Below are 16,719 nucleotides of genomic sequence, written 5' to 3'. Positions count from 1 at the left end.
TAGAGTGGGCGAGCATAGTGGTATAACTGCTCCCTGCAGTGCTGGCATTACATATGCGCACCAGTTCAAGTCCCAGCTGCTCCACTTCTAATTCAGCTCTCTGCTAGGGCCTGAGAAAGCAGTAAAGTATGGCCCAAGTCCTTGGGCCTCTGCACCTGCATGGGAGACCCTGAAGAAGCTCCTGGCTCCTGGCTTTGGATTGGCACAGCTCCAGCCGTTGGGGACACCTGGGGAGTAAACCAGCTCTGCCTTTCAAATAAATAAATAAATCTTTTTTTTAAAGTTTAGAGTACATCATTAAAAAACTGTAAATCTGACTTGTTAGAAGAAATCAATATTCCCTAAAGACTAGGAATAATTAGAAAACTATGGCCCTTTCATTCTGTACTCTAATAGATAACTTACGGATGCCTCTTCAATAGCAGTGTTCATATGGCTGTGAAAACAGGATCGGTCATCATCTTCATCCATATACACTGGTGGTTCATGAGAAGTCATGAACGTGGAAGGTTTGAAGAGATGCTTATTAAGGGGGTGCTGCCTTCTGCTTGATGAAGACTAAATGAAAAAATAAATTGATTAAGACAGAGGAAAGTCACTGAAGATATAAAAAACATAGAAATGTTACTTTTAGCAAGTCTACTGGATGTGTTTCATTTCTATCTTCTTTTATGATGCTATTGTCTGGATTTTAAAAGCACAACTAGCCTTAAAGTCGGGGGAGGGCCACAGGGCGGGATGGCACTGTGGTATAGAGAGTTAGGCCATAGCCTGTGACACCAGCATGCCATATGGGCAAAACTTCAAGTCCCAGCTGCTCCACTTCAATCCTTCTAATGGCCTGGGAAAAGCAGTGGAAGATGGCCCAAAATCTTGAGCCCAAGCAGCCACATGGGAGACAGGAAAAAGCTTTTGGACCCTGGCTTAGGCCTTACCCAGCCCAGGCCATTGCAGCCATCTCTTTCTTTCTGTAACTCTTTCAAATAAATAAATCTCAAAAAAAGAGAGAGAGAAAGAAAGGAAAAGATATAGAGGAAATACCCCAACACTTGTAAAATAGACCACAGGTTCAGTGTCTAGCTTATATTTGTATCCATAATATTTAACACACTTTTGAAATTCAAATATTAGCTGCACTGAACTCTTCTTGTGGTCATCTTAAAGAAGATCAGAAGAGAGTTAAGTGGCCAAAGCCAGGTGTGAAACTAATCAGCAAAAGGAAACTTTCTACACCAAGATGAATAACTGAAAATAATTACTTAACACTGGTTGCTTACTCTATGCCAATGCTATCTTCTACACATAAGATTCTTACAGTTACTCTCACCTCTAATTCAATGATGAAGAAACTGAGGCACAGAAGGTTAAGCATCTTGTTTAATGTGTTGCAGTTAGATAGCAGAACCAGAATTATAACCCAGGTCCACATGATCCTAAAGCCCTCGCTCTCAACCTCTATGCAGACCGCCTCTCATGATCAGTACTAGAGGCACAAAGAATAACTCAGCTACATCGAGAACAATCATTTCACCTGTGTCAAAATTTAAACTCTGACCATAGCAAGGAAATATTGTGACTGTGGCTGTGCTAACATCACAGCCAAAATGCATATCAACCTACAGTATACACAAAATAACACAATCAGGTTTCTCCAGTATCCATCTAGTCTTAGCACTGAACACATAAAAGTGCGTAACACAGCTAAAAAATTAGCCCAGAAATTAACCAGGATAATTAGAGCCACTAGGTTGAAACACTGGTTACCAGGGTTTCAACCTTCTGAAGTTAAAAAGATAAAATCTATATATTTATAGGTAATGTTATATTTGGGGTGGTGGGAATCCAAAATCTTTAAACAATTGGCAAATTAAAACAAGCTTCAAAAAAATTAAAAAACAAACAAGCTTCAAAAGACTGATAAAAGAGTCAGCTTCAATAAAGGATGATGACAGCATTGGATGACTTATTAAAGTAAGTAAAAGAAAACAAATTAGTTGTCTTCATTTTTTGTAATTACAACAAAACACAAGTTACATTTTAATGTGGTGGTCTGCATAGGAAAGAGGAAAAGTCTTAGTGGTTCTTAGACTCACTAGCTACGGTACCAATTTACTCAACATACTCTAAATCCCAGTTTCCTTATTTATAAAAAGGTTATAGCACAGTACTTGGTCCAGAGCACTCAACCATAACATTAACACTCACTATTATTACCATCAGTAATAACACTACCATCAGCTCAGTATTACCATCAGTAATGAAGAATCATTAAAGCTCAGTGATTTTCACTGAGTACCAGTAATAGAATCCTATCCTTTGCATATGCCCAATAAAATGCTTACACTAAACATAATTTTTAAAATAAAACAACTCTGACAAATATGTACACATTTACATAGCAATTCTAAATTGAATAAATTTAATTTGAAGTTTACTGTCAAATATTTTCTGTTTACCTTTTTGGAGTATATATATAAGTTAGGTGTTCTGCCTGGGACTGGAATGCCAGCTTTAGTTAACTTTATGAAATACTTCTGTACTCGGCTCGCAACCTAAAGAAACATGACAAGCCCTTTAACATAATGACATGGTACGGAATATCTAAGTAGCTTTTAAAAATTAAAATGTAAATGTCAATCAATCATCGCTAACAGTTTAAAATTCATCATAAAGTCTAGAATAAGTTCAAATTGCCACTAAATACATTTTTATTTAACACCACATACTATAGCACTCCATGGCTAAAAAGGATATGGTGGCTCAGCTGATTCAGCTGTGCTAGCCTTCATTCAAAAACTACCAAAACCATGCCAAGGACCCGCAGCTGTCTCCTCAAGTACCTGTTTTGCCGTCCTATTGCCCAGTTCATCTGCTATCTTCTGCCAGCGTCGAGATTCTACTTCTTCAGGAGGGTATTTCAGGAGTAGCTGTTCAAGTTTTTTCTAAGCAAGCACAAGACCAAATTTAAGAAAACAACTATTCAATCTGAAATACTGAATTTATAAATAAATACATTCACAATACATTGTCATACAATGTAATACATTGTAATACAAGTGTAATCCTCCTTCCACAACTTGGGGGTTGTGTTAGAAAATAAGACTCAGGGGCTGGTGCTGTGGCATAGCAGGTAAAGCTGCTGCCTGCAGTGCCAGCATCCCATATGGATGCCAGTTCAAGACCTGGCTGCTCCACTTCTGATCTAGCTCCCTGCCAGTGGCCTAGGAATAACAGTGTTTGGGCCCCTGCCACCCACGTGGGAGACTGGGAAGAAGTTCCTGGCTCCTGGAGCCTGACCAGCCTTTGCAGCCAAATTGCAGCCAAATTGGGGAGTGAACCAGCGGAAGGAAAATTTCTGTCTCTCTCTCTTTCAAAATAAATAACCTTAAAAAAAAAAAAAAAAAAGACCTAATTCACTTAAGTTAAAAAGCACAAGAAAACAGAAAATAAGTAAGTAAACAGGTCTTCTACACAGCTCAGTGATTTCCACTATCTTTTTCCTGCTGGAATATGCCAGGCTCTCCCCTATACTTTTTAACAAAAAATGCAAATTCATTTGGATTTAGAATATTAAGAGCTATTTCCCCTCCTTGTGTGGTTCTCCATTCAAAGTATTCAAAACCCATCTCCTAAATTATTTCAGGGTCTTAAATATGGAAAATAATCTGGATGCTTGAAATAAGTAAAGGTTTCCTAAAGCCTTTTATAAACTGCTAAACTCATTATAGCTATGGAGTTAATCCCCATATGGGTCACAGATGTGTCTCAAACTTCACCCACAAACAATCCTAGCCTAATACCAAAAACAATCCTAAACTGTATGCCAGAATGTGAGAGAACACTGCCATGGCCTTGCCAGATTCCCTCCACACACAAATTAAGAACGCACTCTGAGTTCTGCTTACTTGGCCTCATGTTCTACCCCCTAACCCCAGAAATCTGGATTACAAAACAACTACTCCACACCACTCCCGAAACTCAGGCTTCCTTTAAAAATTATCCCCAAACAGGGGTTGACATATTCTCAAGATCCAAAAAGTCTTTTAGTGTAAAGAAGAGTATGTACAAATATAGCTAAATATTTTAAACTCATGATTAAGAGGGATTCCATAAACAATATGTACTTGGCTCATAATGCACTGACTCTAATATTAACAACTTTTTTTTAAAATATACACAATTTAAAATATTACCTGTTCTTCAACAGTCCACAGTTGGTTAAATGTTTCTGGTTTGGTATCATCACAAAGGCGGCCTCTTATCATCTGCACATAAAACAAGGTTTTCGTCAAAGGGACAATAATAAAGACTACCTTTTGATAAAGCCAAATAACATACAAATTGTTAAATTTTTAAAGAATTTCAACATATTTTAGTAAATTTATTTTCTAAAGGTAAACATCAGTTTTTACTATTTATAAAATGCTCTTACATTCTTGTAGTTAATTTGATTTTATAATCCTAGTAATCCTGTGATGTAGATGACAGCAACTTCATTTTACAGAAAAGAAAATAAGAAAATGGGAGTTCAAAATGGAAAACTCTCTCAGTCTAACTCTGCCTTTCAATAAATAAATAAAATCTTAAAAAAAAAAAAAGCAGGGGGGTGATGACAGTGTGGCAGCGCCATCCGAGACTCTGGACACTGACTCTGCTGCTCCACTTCTGATCTGGAAAGTAGTGTAATATGTCCTAAACAGGTACAATGTGTCAAGCGCTTCAGCTCCTGCTGTTCACATGGGACACTGGAATGGAGTTCTTGGCTTCTGGCTTCAGCCTGGCCCAGCCCTGACCTATACAGCCATTTGGGGAGTGAACCAGCAGATGGAAGGTCTCTCTCTCTCTCCCAGTCTCTCTGTAACTCTGCCTTTTAAATAAACAAAATCATTTTTAAAGTGGGAAAATTAACATGTCTGGTTAGGTTCATCTAATGGTCACAAGTATAGGCCTTAAATCCTGGTTAATATTCCACTATACACCAAAAGTCATTGTAATTTTTAGGGTCAATACTGTGTGTCAAATACTGGACTAGAAACATTCAATGTATCTACCCACTGAATCCTAACAATAACTTTACAATATAGGTAATATTAATTTCATTTAATATTAGAGGAAACTGTAACTTGGAGATTTTAACATAACATAAATGATATCTAAGGCTCCACAGGGAGCAAGATGGGACTCCAATGTGCTTCTCCAAACTTCAAAGATCATGTTCCAGTTAAAGACTGCTTTAATTTTAAAAATCATAAACCTGTAAAATGTTAAAACATTTCATCTACAATTCAAATTTTCCTACTCCAATGTTTCATACTGCTCACCTGAGGACGACTGTGTGAGCCTTCTGGACCATCACTCAAAGGCAACACAGAGTATGAAAGAGACTCTCCATCCTTCTTAGGATCTAAAGGACTTTTTGGTCTAGCGGGTAAACCTACTAAAAACAAGACCATGTACAGAATTAAGCAAGTAAGACAATGTCAGATTTTTTTTATTTAAATTCTTACATAACTTCTTACCTTTATCAAAAACTAGTTTAACTCTCCTAGTATGTCTTTTACGATTTTTAAATTCCCTTTCAAAGTTTCCAAGGCTATTGGTATATTGGTCCCATACAATTTCAGGCAACTGAACAACTCTCTGTGGATATGGAAGCCCTATATCAGCCTGAAAAAAAACCAACAGCAACAAAATCCAAGTGACTATTTAAATTTAATTCAAAAAATAATAAACTATAATCAAATTTTCAGATGACAGCAAATCCAAATAATCAACTAAACATTTCTATTCACTCTTTGAAGTCAACAGACAATAAAGTTAATTAAGATGAGAAAAACTAAACATTAAATTCTAAAGATAATAATAAAAGGAAAAATGAATTCAGCAAAATGTAAGTACTACTTTTAGATAACAAATCTGAACCATGCAGACATACTGTACTATATTAGTAACACATTTTAAACAAATACCAAAACAAAAAAGTATCTAGCAACAGCATATTAAATGTCTCTGACTGCAACAGAATTAACTTTAGATGTACTTCCATGTTCATGATTTATTCATAAAATAATGATAAAAGGATTAAATATATTATAAAGTAAAATGGTGGTTGCAGAATCTAGATGGTGTGTATATGTGTGTTAATTTCACAATACTTTCAACTTCTCTATGTATTTAAACTTTATAATTTTTTTAATTTTTATTTAATAAATATAAATTTCCAAAGTACAGCTTTATAATTAAAAAAAAAGAAAAAAAAGCAGGTCACAAATGATGAAATTGGCCAGAAAATTAATTTTGACAAAGAATTCTTAATGTTCATTTTGCTTACTATATACTATATTATCATAACACAATTACTCTAATAAAATTTACAATTGTATAAAATTAGGAGATGTCTTTTAAAATAATGATGGCATAATCAAATAAAACTAAAAAGCCATAATGTTTCCTATATTCTATTTACTAATAAATACAAGTTCCATTCATTTCAATTGAGAATTTTGAGATGCCCACTAAAATAAAGAGATCACATGTCAACAACTTAACTAATGATAAACCTAGGCAAATTAAGCATGCTTGAGCAAAAACAGAGAAACAAACATATTAAACTTAATTAACTCTAGTAGAAAAATTTCTTTCTCAGGAACTTAGGAGGTACCTCAAAAAGTTCATGGAAAATGGAATTAAGAGACACATTCCTTTGTTGCAAAAGTATTTTGAAATTCATGCATGTTTTTTTATAATGTGTTTCTCATAAACTCTCGGAAGATCTCTCATAAGCTTTCATGGGAATTAAAGTATCAAGTTTTAAAATACTTCTGTGTATTTGAAAAAAAAATCTTAAAATAGTCTACATCACATCTCTGTTTCTTAAATAAAGTGAAAAGAAATTCAGCTCTAAACTAAACCTAGAAATGAAGAACCAGCAAATAATCAACTGCAAATAAATGTTGAGAAAATGCCAAATTGCATCTTTTGCCTCCATGGGAATACAAGTAAAACAAAATTAAGGTTAATGTATTTTTTATTAAGATTTACTTTTCAAGCACTACCTGTTTAGTTGAATTCATTGTAATAAACCACTATAAAAAATGTATCTTTTTACACCAGCAAATTGTTTCACATTAATAATGCATAATCAATGAACATTCAAGGTGACCTCATTTTAACAGAAAGTACAGTAGAGCTCAAAAAACCTTGAGTTTTAACAGATAGTTTTAACACAGACTGTTTATTTATTACGATATGCAATGTTTTCTGGAAAAACATAGAGAACAGAATGTTTGCCAGGTAAATAATATAAAAAATCCAAATAAGGTTATTACATCTAATGAAATGAAGGTCCCAGGGTTGTTCCCTCAACACCTGGTATACTGCTTTTGTAGCTCATCAGAAACAGGTAATTCATAACGATGAAAATTGTCAAATTACACAAGATGATTTTTATTAAGGTAAACAAAATTATTCAGTTTTAATCTTTTCATACAATGTTGATAATATTATTTCTATTAAGTTTATTGGGCAGTTACTGATTCCCTAAATCTAGACATTTATTTCAGCTCAAAATGCACACTTAGATAATCTCCATATTTTATACCAAGGCAATCATTATAAAAACTTGTATCACTTTTGAACAGTTAACTCTCAAACGCGAAAACTGTGTTTTGCGGCTGGCACTGTGGCGCAGTGGGTTAACACCCTGGTCTGAAGTGCCGACATCCCATATGGGCATCGGTTTGAGACCCGGCTGCTCCACTTCCGATCCAGCTCTCTGCTGTGGCCTGGGAAAGCAGTAGAGGATGGCCCAAGTCCTTGGGCCCCTGCACCCGTGTGGGAGACCTGGAAGAAGCTCCTGGCTCCTGGCTTCAGATCAGCACAGCTCCAGCCATTGTGACCAATTGGGAAGTGAACCATCGGACGGAAGACCTCTCTCTCTCTCTTTCTCTCTCTCTGCATAACTCTGACTTTCAAATACATAAATCAATCTTTAAAAAATTATTTTAAGGAAAACAGAAAATTACAAGGAATTTTCCCACTAAAAAAAAAAGGCTATTACAACCTTAAAAACATTTAGATTTTATACTTTTATCACCATTGTTTTCTCTCTCAATATGCTGATGTGCAAAAGTACCAGCCCCCGACCTCCCAAAAAAGCTTTATATCCTTCAATATTTTTTTTTTCTATCTTGGCAATCCTGATGTCTTGAAGGCAGAATAGAGAAAATACTCTAGAATAGAGAAGGTAACAGGAAAATAACTAAAAATTATGACATTATTTGAGTAGTTCTCATTCAAATATCCCAAAAACATTTCCCAGCGCCTTTCATTTCTGTATGTTTTATGGTGTGTTTGGCAGGGGTGGAAGAAGGTGGTACACTGCCTTCAATAGGATGCTTAATTACAGAAGGGAGGAAAATTAAAAATTTTTTTAAAAAGTATACACCCACATAGGAAGAATAAATTCAATTCTCTCATTACCAAGTAATCTTATACAGATTCTAAAAAATACTCAATGTATACCTTCTTCTGGAGTTTTTCCACAAATCCAATGGGATTTTTTAGAGCTTCTCTCTGGTGTTTGCCTAAACTTTCAAGGTCTTGGACTGCTTGAGAACGCTGAGCCTCGAGTACAGCAATCGTCTGTAACAGTCTCTGATAACTACAGAGACAAAGAAAAATATCTCACTAAAATTTCCTAGTAAGAGCATAAATCACAACTGAGTTCAAACCAGGATCTACTATTAAGTCACACAGTCTTTTTTAAAGTTACCTGAAAGAGTTTAGTAAGACATATTACTGGGAATAAATGAGGTCTTCCTGAGTTTATGAAGTACCTAGTCAGAAAATATCAGTTAGAGAAACCAAAGGCTTCTTTCCCCATCTTAAATTTTTAATTCTTGAACCTGAACAAGTACAGAAAAAAAGAAAGCATCTTGATTTTCCAATAATCAAAGTCATTATGAAACTGCTGAATAAAAAAGTAAAATCATAGAATTTTAGCACTAGGAGGGGCCATCAAATTCAGTCACTCTACAGTACTCTGCTGGAATAAGGGATCTTAAGCACATCACAGGACACTGTCACACAATTCAGACATGATCTTAAGTCTCATGGTTCTCTATGTTCTATTATTCTACATCCAATTTTAGAAATTTATTTTTCCAGCAACAAGTCTGTTACATATTCTCAACATTTAAGAATTACGCATTTATAGGTAAGACCACAAAGATATTTTTATTTCCCTGTCTGCAAAGATCCACTGAGCACAACATTTTTATACCCGCACAAATCCAATGCCTCACACCCTGAAATCTCACATATGTGTGCATACATACCCTGAATACATATATTCAGGGTAAAAAGCCTAAATGTTCAAGTACATTTTGCAAAAAGAACAAAAAAAAATCACTCCAAGTTCACTTTAAGCTAAGTGATTTGAGTCCTTAAATATTAACAAAGCACAACTATTCTTAACAGCTTCCAATAAAATCCATTGTTTCCCACTAGACTTCAAATGCTATAATGGCAAACACATCAGTTCACCGTTTTGTTTAGCATATGTGCAGCACACTTCCCAGCATACAGATGCTCAATATATATCTTTTTGAATGAAAAGATAAATGGATTCATTTCTGTGCAACCAGAAAACATACTAAATCACCCAAGTTCAGAAGTTAGCAAACTAGTAGAAATAAAAAGAATGAAACAATGCAATTTTGAGGCTCACAGCCATAGTTTAATTACCACATGATGTTCTCTATAAAACTCTCAGCCCCCCTGCCTAAAATGTGTTATTTTCAAATCCATGTTAACTCATCTATGATGAAATGTTTAAAAATTAAGGTGAAATTGCTAACAATGAAGGATAAGACTCCGTGCAAGCTAGTGATATTTCACTTAAAAGCTAGAATTCTGAAGCAAACACTAGGGTTGTACTAAGTCAATCCTGAATAAGTTAGCAGTTACATCTGAACTTGCTTTCCCTAAGCTGCCTTTTGCTTTGCAGAATACAAAGTAGTACAGAAACTCTGTCTCCACTGGCTGTTTCTACTAAGCAGGCTCACCCAAGGCTCAGCCTTAGGGTTATGGTAACAAGTTGGATACTAGAACACTTTACTCTCCCCCCCAGTATTCCTAACTCCACACTTCACCTTCTGAACTCATACCCCACTAACTAAATATAATCAAAAACTTGTCATGGTGCCTCTATCCCTGTTTTAAGCAACAGCTGCACACTTCAGGCATTGTGATGCAGTGGGTCAAGTCCCACACTGGGACACCTGCATCCCATGTTGGGAGTGCTGGTTCAAGAAAGCTAATCACCTGGAAAGGCAGAGGCCGTGGTCCAAGTATCTGTGCTCCTGCCCCACACACCAGGCCCAGTCCTGGCTGTTGCAGCCATTTAAGGACTAAACCAGCAGATGGAGTGTCTCTTTCACTTCGCCTTTAAAATAAATCCCTTTAAAAGACTTGAGTATATTAAACTTTCAGCTAACTGGTATAATAGACACAGTAACAATTAACAAAGACACGTAAAAACAGAGTTATAAAAAATAAGCTGAGGCTTGGAAAAAGTTACAAAGGCAGCTGTCCTTTATTATGTTAGGAGCAAACTGACACTGGAAAGAAATGCCTCATTTTGTTACTTTATAACAAATTTACTCAATAAACAAATTTACTCTAATAGAACTCTAAATAGTAGGTCCAACAAAAAGAACAAAAAAGTGTAACTCTCCAATTCCAATTTTACTTAAGACAAAATGATTATCAAATTGGAAGGCCTAAAATAAATGAAAGACTTAAAGCCCAGAATAATGAAAAGATTGTAAGAAAACAGTGAATTTCAAGTCTTCTGTCCAGATAATTTTAACTATTTCCCAGAATACTCAAGAGATTTTACCAGTAAGATCACCATACACATCGTTGTGCAGATATGGAAGGAATCATAATAAAAGGGAAAAAAAACTGGGTAACACCTAAAAAACAACATGATAGACAAATCATTAAAGATAAGGAAACCAAATCACAGACTTAGGAACTTGCTAAGATTAGGAACTTGCCATACTAGTAATTCATGGTGGAGTGGTGACGTGAGGATTGGTTAAACTCTGAGAATATTCAGCCAAGAAATGAAAACATCCAACAGAACATTATTACAAGCTTTATTTAACAGCTATGAACAGAATAACTTTAAAAAATTATACAACTGACAAATACTAACATAATAAAAACAGGAGAAGCTGAGTGTGAGGGATATAGGAAATCTTTAACTCTGTACTTCACAATTTGTTTTGTAAATTTTTAAAAAATATTTTATTTATTTGAAAGACAGAGTTACAGAGAGAGAAAGGTACAGAGAGGTCTTCCATCTGCTGGTTCACTCCCCAGACGGCCACAACAGCCCGAGCTGAGACAACCTGAAGCCAAGAGCCAGGAGGTTCTTCTGGTCTCCCGTGTGGGTGCAGGGGCCCAAGGACTTGGGCCATCTTCCACTGTAGCATTAGCAGGGAGCCAGATCAGAAGTAGAACAGCTGGGACTCGAACCAGTGCCCATATGGGATGCTGGTACTGCAGGCTGGAGCTTTAACATGCTGCACCACAGCACCGGCCCCTCTTTTGTAAACTTAAAAATATTCTGAATTTAAACTAATTACCTTAAAGGAAAAGCTAGAGAGACTGGCTCAGTGACATAGCAGGTAAAGCATCCCATATGGGCACCAGTTCAAGTCCTGGCTGCTCCACTTCTGATCTAGCTCCCTACTAATGGCCTGGGAAAGCAAAGATGACCCAAATGCTTGGATTCCCACACCCAAGGAGTCCTGGAAGAAGCTCCTGGCTTTGAATTAGCTCAGCTCCAGTCGTTGCAGCTATTTGGGGAGTGAACCAGCAGATGGAAGATCTCTCTCTTCTCTCTCTCTCAAATAAATAAATATTAAAAAAATAAAGAAAAACTAGAACTAAAGGCACAGCTTTCCCATAAAATGTATCAAAAGTATTTATTATCCAGTTCTAAAGCTGAATCTTATATAATGCTAAAAAAAAAAAAAAAACCTGCATTCAACTATGACAATAAATTGTTAACTTTCCTTTTGTTCCATGTCTTCAAGATGCAATATAGGAAATTTCATTTTGTATATACTGGAATTATGTCAGGCTAAAATAATTGTCCTTCAACTCTATATCTAAGCTATTTTCACTATATTTCACTATCCAAATACTCTTGAATCCTTCATTCACCTTTGTGAATATAAAAATATTTGTATGAAAAAGCACATAAGTAAGAATTCTGATATAAATGAAAGATATTGTGGCAGTTAATTTTATTGCCCAATTTCTAGGCAGTAATATCCCATACAGAGTATTCAATAAAGAGAAAATGTAAAGGAGGAAGGAAGGGCAGGAGGAAAGAAGGGATGGAGAGACAGACATAGAAAAAAGCAAAGATTTTATTTTTAACCTCTCTAAAATCTTTTTTAAGAATCTAATTTTAAATTTCTCTGTGGAAATAACTCTTAATATTACATGTATATCTGAAATCTTAAAAAACTAATATAGGAACATTTTTAAAAAATCCAAATTGGGGGAAATTTGCCAAAAAAATTGTCCTGATTCTTGAAACTGTCATTAAATAGCATCATTAGAGACCAAAAACAAGAAGAAAAAGGGATGTTATTATTCTAGATCAGCAGTCTATTAAATATGGCTTGTCTGTTTTTATAAATGAAACTTTATTAGAACATAACCATATTCACTGAGTTAGAGAACAGACAGAATAAAGTAGCTGCAATGTAAACCACATAATCTACAAAGTCTAAATTACTTATGAATGAAACTGTAAGAAAAAGTCTGCCAAGTCCTATTCTCGACTAATGGACAGAGGGGAATGAAAAGCAAGTGAAATACATAATGTTGGATAAGATTCTCAGGGAGAAAAAAAATGGAAGAATTTAAACAAACTGTGGATTACAGAACCAACAGTAAATTGGTATAGTATGATAATAGTATTAAGGATATGCAGGGATAACCCTTGCATTTAAGAGAAATATACTGAAGTATAAGAGTGACGTGTTTACAACCTACTTTTAAATGGCTCAGCGAAAGGAAAAGTGTATTACACCAAAATGGAGGGAAAAGGGGAAAGAAAACAAATGTTGTAATGCTAAGCTGTTAACTGATGATGATGAATTTAAAAGTACATAGATACTTCTATTATTTTAAGTTTTGCTCTGCTTTATAATTTTCTTAAATGAAAACAATGAGCTCTTCATCATACTTTGCAATTAGAAAAGAGCAGCTTGATTCCCCTATGAACAGAGCTGATTAAACACACTGAAAACCCGAGGAAGTAAGAAGACATGAAAAAATATATTTCTTTAGCTACACTGTAAGAAAAGGAAAGGGACATTGAAAAATTTATGAGTCAACTAATGTTACATGTATGTATAAATATGCACTGGTAAGCACAAAGAAATAAGTGAAAGAACTATACGATATGTATGTTGGATTTCATTCTCAACAGGACAAAACTATATACAGTAAACTAGTTCTTAAGAATTACCAACATGGAAGTGGGCATTTCAAACAATGATTAACACGCCACTTGAGGGGCCCACTGAGAGAGTGGGGTCAAGTCCTGTCTCCCCTTTTGCTTCCAGCTGGCTGCTAATGCACATTCTGGGAGGCACTAGGTGATGTTTCATTTCACCTGGCCCAGCCCTAACTGTTGCCAGTATTTGGGAAGTGAACTAATGGATGGAAGATTTGTCTTTGTCTCTCTCTCTGACCCTCTACCTTTCAAATAAAAAAAATTTTTTAATTTGAAACAAATAACAATCACATCATCTTAGAAATAAATTCTAGTGAGGCAGGAGTTTAGCTTGCCTATGGCCAAACCCATATCAAAGTACCCATATTCCATATTCAATATCTGGCTCAGGCTCCTGACTCCAGATTCCTGCTAATGCAGACACTGGGACACAGTGGTGATGGCTCAAAAAATTGCGTTTCTTCTACCACGTGGGAGACATGCACTCAGTTTCCAGCTTCTGGCTTCCACCCAGTGCAGGGAGTGAATCAGAAGATAAGAATCCTTTGTTTCTCTCTCTGCCTCTAAAGAAATTTTTAGAAATTCTAGCCATTTTAGCAATTTATCAGTTTGGGAGGAAATGCCTCAATCTACCTTAACTACCCTTTCATTTCAAGAAAATGTTATATTTCCATTTTCTCCAAAAATACTAAACTTTCTAGGTTTCACTAAACTTATTTTTATGTAAGCAGAACATATAATTTAAAAATTATGTTTCTGGTGATATGAGTTGTACATTTTGTATTCCTCTGTGTAGGTTTTACTTGTTTTTATTTATTTGAAAGAGAGAGAAAGTGGGGTGGGGGGAGGGAGACAGGGAGAGAGCAAGAGAGGGAGAGAGGGAGAGAAGGGGAGAGTGGGAGAGGGAGGGTAAGAGGGGAGAGAGAGAGAGAGATAGAATCTTCCACTTGCTGGTTTGTTCTCTAAATTCCTACAACAGCTAGAGCTGCGTTAGGTCAAAGCCAGGAGCCAAGAACTCCATCCAGGCCTCTCACATGCGTGGCAGGAACTCAAGTACTTGAGCCATCACCTGCTGCTTCCCAGAATATACATTAGCAGGAACCTCATTAGGAAGTGGAGTAGGAACTTGAACACAGGCACACCAATATAGAATGCAGGCATCCCTGGCAGAATCTTAACTGCTGAGGCAAATGCCCATTCCTATTTCTAATCCTTCATTAAGGGCTGAGTCTACAGGAACTGAAAATTCAATAATTCATAAATTAATTCCCACTCACTTTCAATGAAAATCTAGAAGTTATTTGAGGATGATCACAAAGTTTTTTATGATAGCGTATAAGACAGTAACTAATACTTAATCCTCTGATATCCCCTCTCGGAATAAACATCAATCCTATATTGACAATAACTAAAAACTCTGAATTAATATGAGTAAAGAAAAGCACACTTACTTGTTTCTCTTTAAAGTGTAGAATTAGGGTTGGCATTGTGGCATAGTAGATTAAGCCTCTGCCTGAAGTGCCGGCATCCCATATGGGTGCCGGTTTCAGTCCTGGCTGCTCCAGTTCTGATTCAGCTCCCTGCTAATGGCCTGGGAAAGCAGTGGAAGATGACCCAAGTGCTTGAGCCCCGGCACGCATGCTGGAGACTTGGAAGAAACTAATGGCTCCCGGCTCCTGTCTTCACCTCGGCCCAGCTCTGGCCATTGCAGCCATTTGGGGAGTGAACCAGCAATGAAAGACCTCTGTCTCTCCCTCTTTCTAACTCTGCCTCTCAAATAAATAATAATTTTTTTAAAGTGTAAAACTAGCCAGATACTAGTGTTTTATTAACAGGCTAAAATCTAAGTGAAGGAGTAAGTTGGGAGAAGCAAACACAGCACTACACTGGCTTTTGTCTTGAAGGCAGGTACTGAATCATGCAAACTTGAGCTCAATTTTCTGAATTTCATTTGGTTAGGAGGCAGAAGATGCAGTCATCAGGGTAAGATCCACTCTCATGTCCAAGAACAGCTGTCTTGGGATTGAGGAAAGAATAGGTATTTACTACCCCAGGTTTTATTATCCTGGTGGCCACGGCACAGCCAAGCCACAACCATAGGTTTGTTTGCGAAGATTTATTTGTTTGAAAGGCAGAGGGAGAGAGGGAAAGGCACAGAGGGTCTACATACGCCTGAACTATGCTGAAGCCAGGAGCCAGGAACTGCATCCTGGTCTCCCACATGGGTGGCAGGGTCCCAAACACTTGGGTCATCATCTACTGGCTTCTCAGGTGCATTAGCAGGGAGCTGGATTCAAAGCAGAGCAGCCAGAACTCCAACTGGTAGGTGGATATATAGGATGTGGTGTTTCAAGCAGAGGCTCAACCTGCTTGGCACCAACAAGGCCCCAAGCACTAAAGTTAAGGCAGTGGTTCTGCCCATTCCCAGCTCCAGCAATGCACCACAGATACAAAGGCAATCCTCTCTGGAGGAATATAACGTCATCCTACAGCTAAGATAACCCATTAATAACTTCCCAAAGAAAGTAGATAGCTCACTGTTTGAGATTATCAACCACACAAGAAAGCAAGATAAAAGATTGAAAGAATCTGAGCATGTCACTTTAAAAAGTGAATAAAAAAAGTTTTAAATATATTAATTAAAACCAGAAGCTCAGCAGGGACAAAATTCTTCTTCTAAAAAATAGATTAGGCCAATCAGATGAAGACAACTAATAAAAAAAACTATTTAAAAGCTCTTAAAAGCATCAAAAGAACAAACACAACTAAGATATTATAAAGTCAAGATCTATGAGAAGATAGAAATTAGAAAGATAAAACATGTTTTGGGGGCATTTTTAGCCCAGAGCAATTTACTGATACTGAAGGTGAGATCTGGAAGCTCAGCAGAGCCTTTGACTACTTAAAATGGTAGATAAAGATTGAATATAGGGGGCCAGAATCCCATCTTGGGGTTCCTAGTTCAAGTCCAGCTGCTCCACTTCCAATCCAGCTTCCTGCTAATGCACCTGAGAAAGAAGCAGAAGATAGCCTAAGTCCATGGGCCCCTGCCGCTGATGCAGGAGATCCAGATGAGATTCCTAGCTCCTACTTTTAGCCTGGCCCAGACCCAGATGTTGCAGCCATTTGGGGAGTGAACCAGCAGATGGAAGCTCTCTCTCCCTCTCCCT

General features: G+C 36.6%; 1 protein-coding gene across 33 annotated transcripts in view; it reads right to left on the bottom strand.

Annotated features, from left to right (window-relative positions):
• The window catches only part of ZZZ3 (zinc finger ZZ-type containing 3), a 110,203-nt gene that overhangs the window by 17,333 nt on the left and 76,151 nt on the right, over window positions 1-16,719 (bottom strand). For 19 of the 33 annotated variants that reach the window (XM_089300471.1, XM_070078215.2, XM_051857570.3 and 16 more), the window contains 7 exons: window positions 8,524-8,662; window positions 5,520-5,667; window positions 5,322-5,437; window positions 4,194-4,265; window positions 2,841-2,942; window positions 2,457-2,552; window positions 406-558 (listed from right to left, as the gene is read on the bottom strand). In XM_089300471.1, coding sequence (XP_089156597.1) covers window positions 406-558; window positions 2,457-2,552; window positions 2,841-2,942; window positions 4,194-4,265; window positions 5,322-5,437; window positions 5,520-5,667; window positions 8,524-8,662 — 826 coding nt within the window. Of the gene's footprint in view, window positions 1-405; window positions 559-2,456; window positions 2,553-2,840; window positions 2,943-4,193; window positions 4,266-5,321; window positions 5,438-5,519; window positions 5,668-8,523; window positions 8,663-8,773; window positions 8,838-16,719 lie in introns of those variants that run through there. The other 14 variants (XM_089300472.1, XM_070078222.2, XM_070078233.2 and 11 more) reach the window with 4 other exon arrangements.

This window comes from Oryctolagus cuniculus, chromosome 7, assembly GCF_051225735.1.
Source record: "Oryctolagus cuniculus isolate XC-2025 breed Fujian yellow rabbit chromosome 7, ASM5122573v1, whole genome shotgun sequence".
Classification (NCBI taxonomy): Eukaryota; Metazoa; Chordata; class Mammalia; order Lagomorpha; family Leporidae; genus Oryctolagus; species Oryctolagus cuniculus.
The sequence above is the reverse complement of the archived record's forward strand: the minus strand, read 5'-3'. Positions and strand labels throughout refer to the sequence as shown.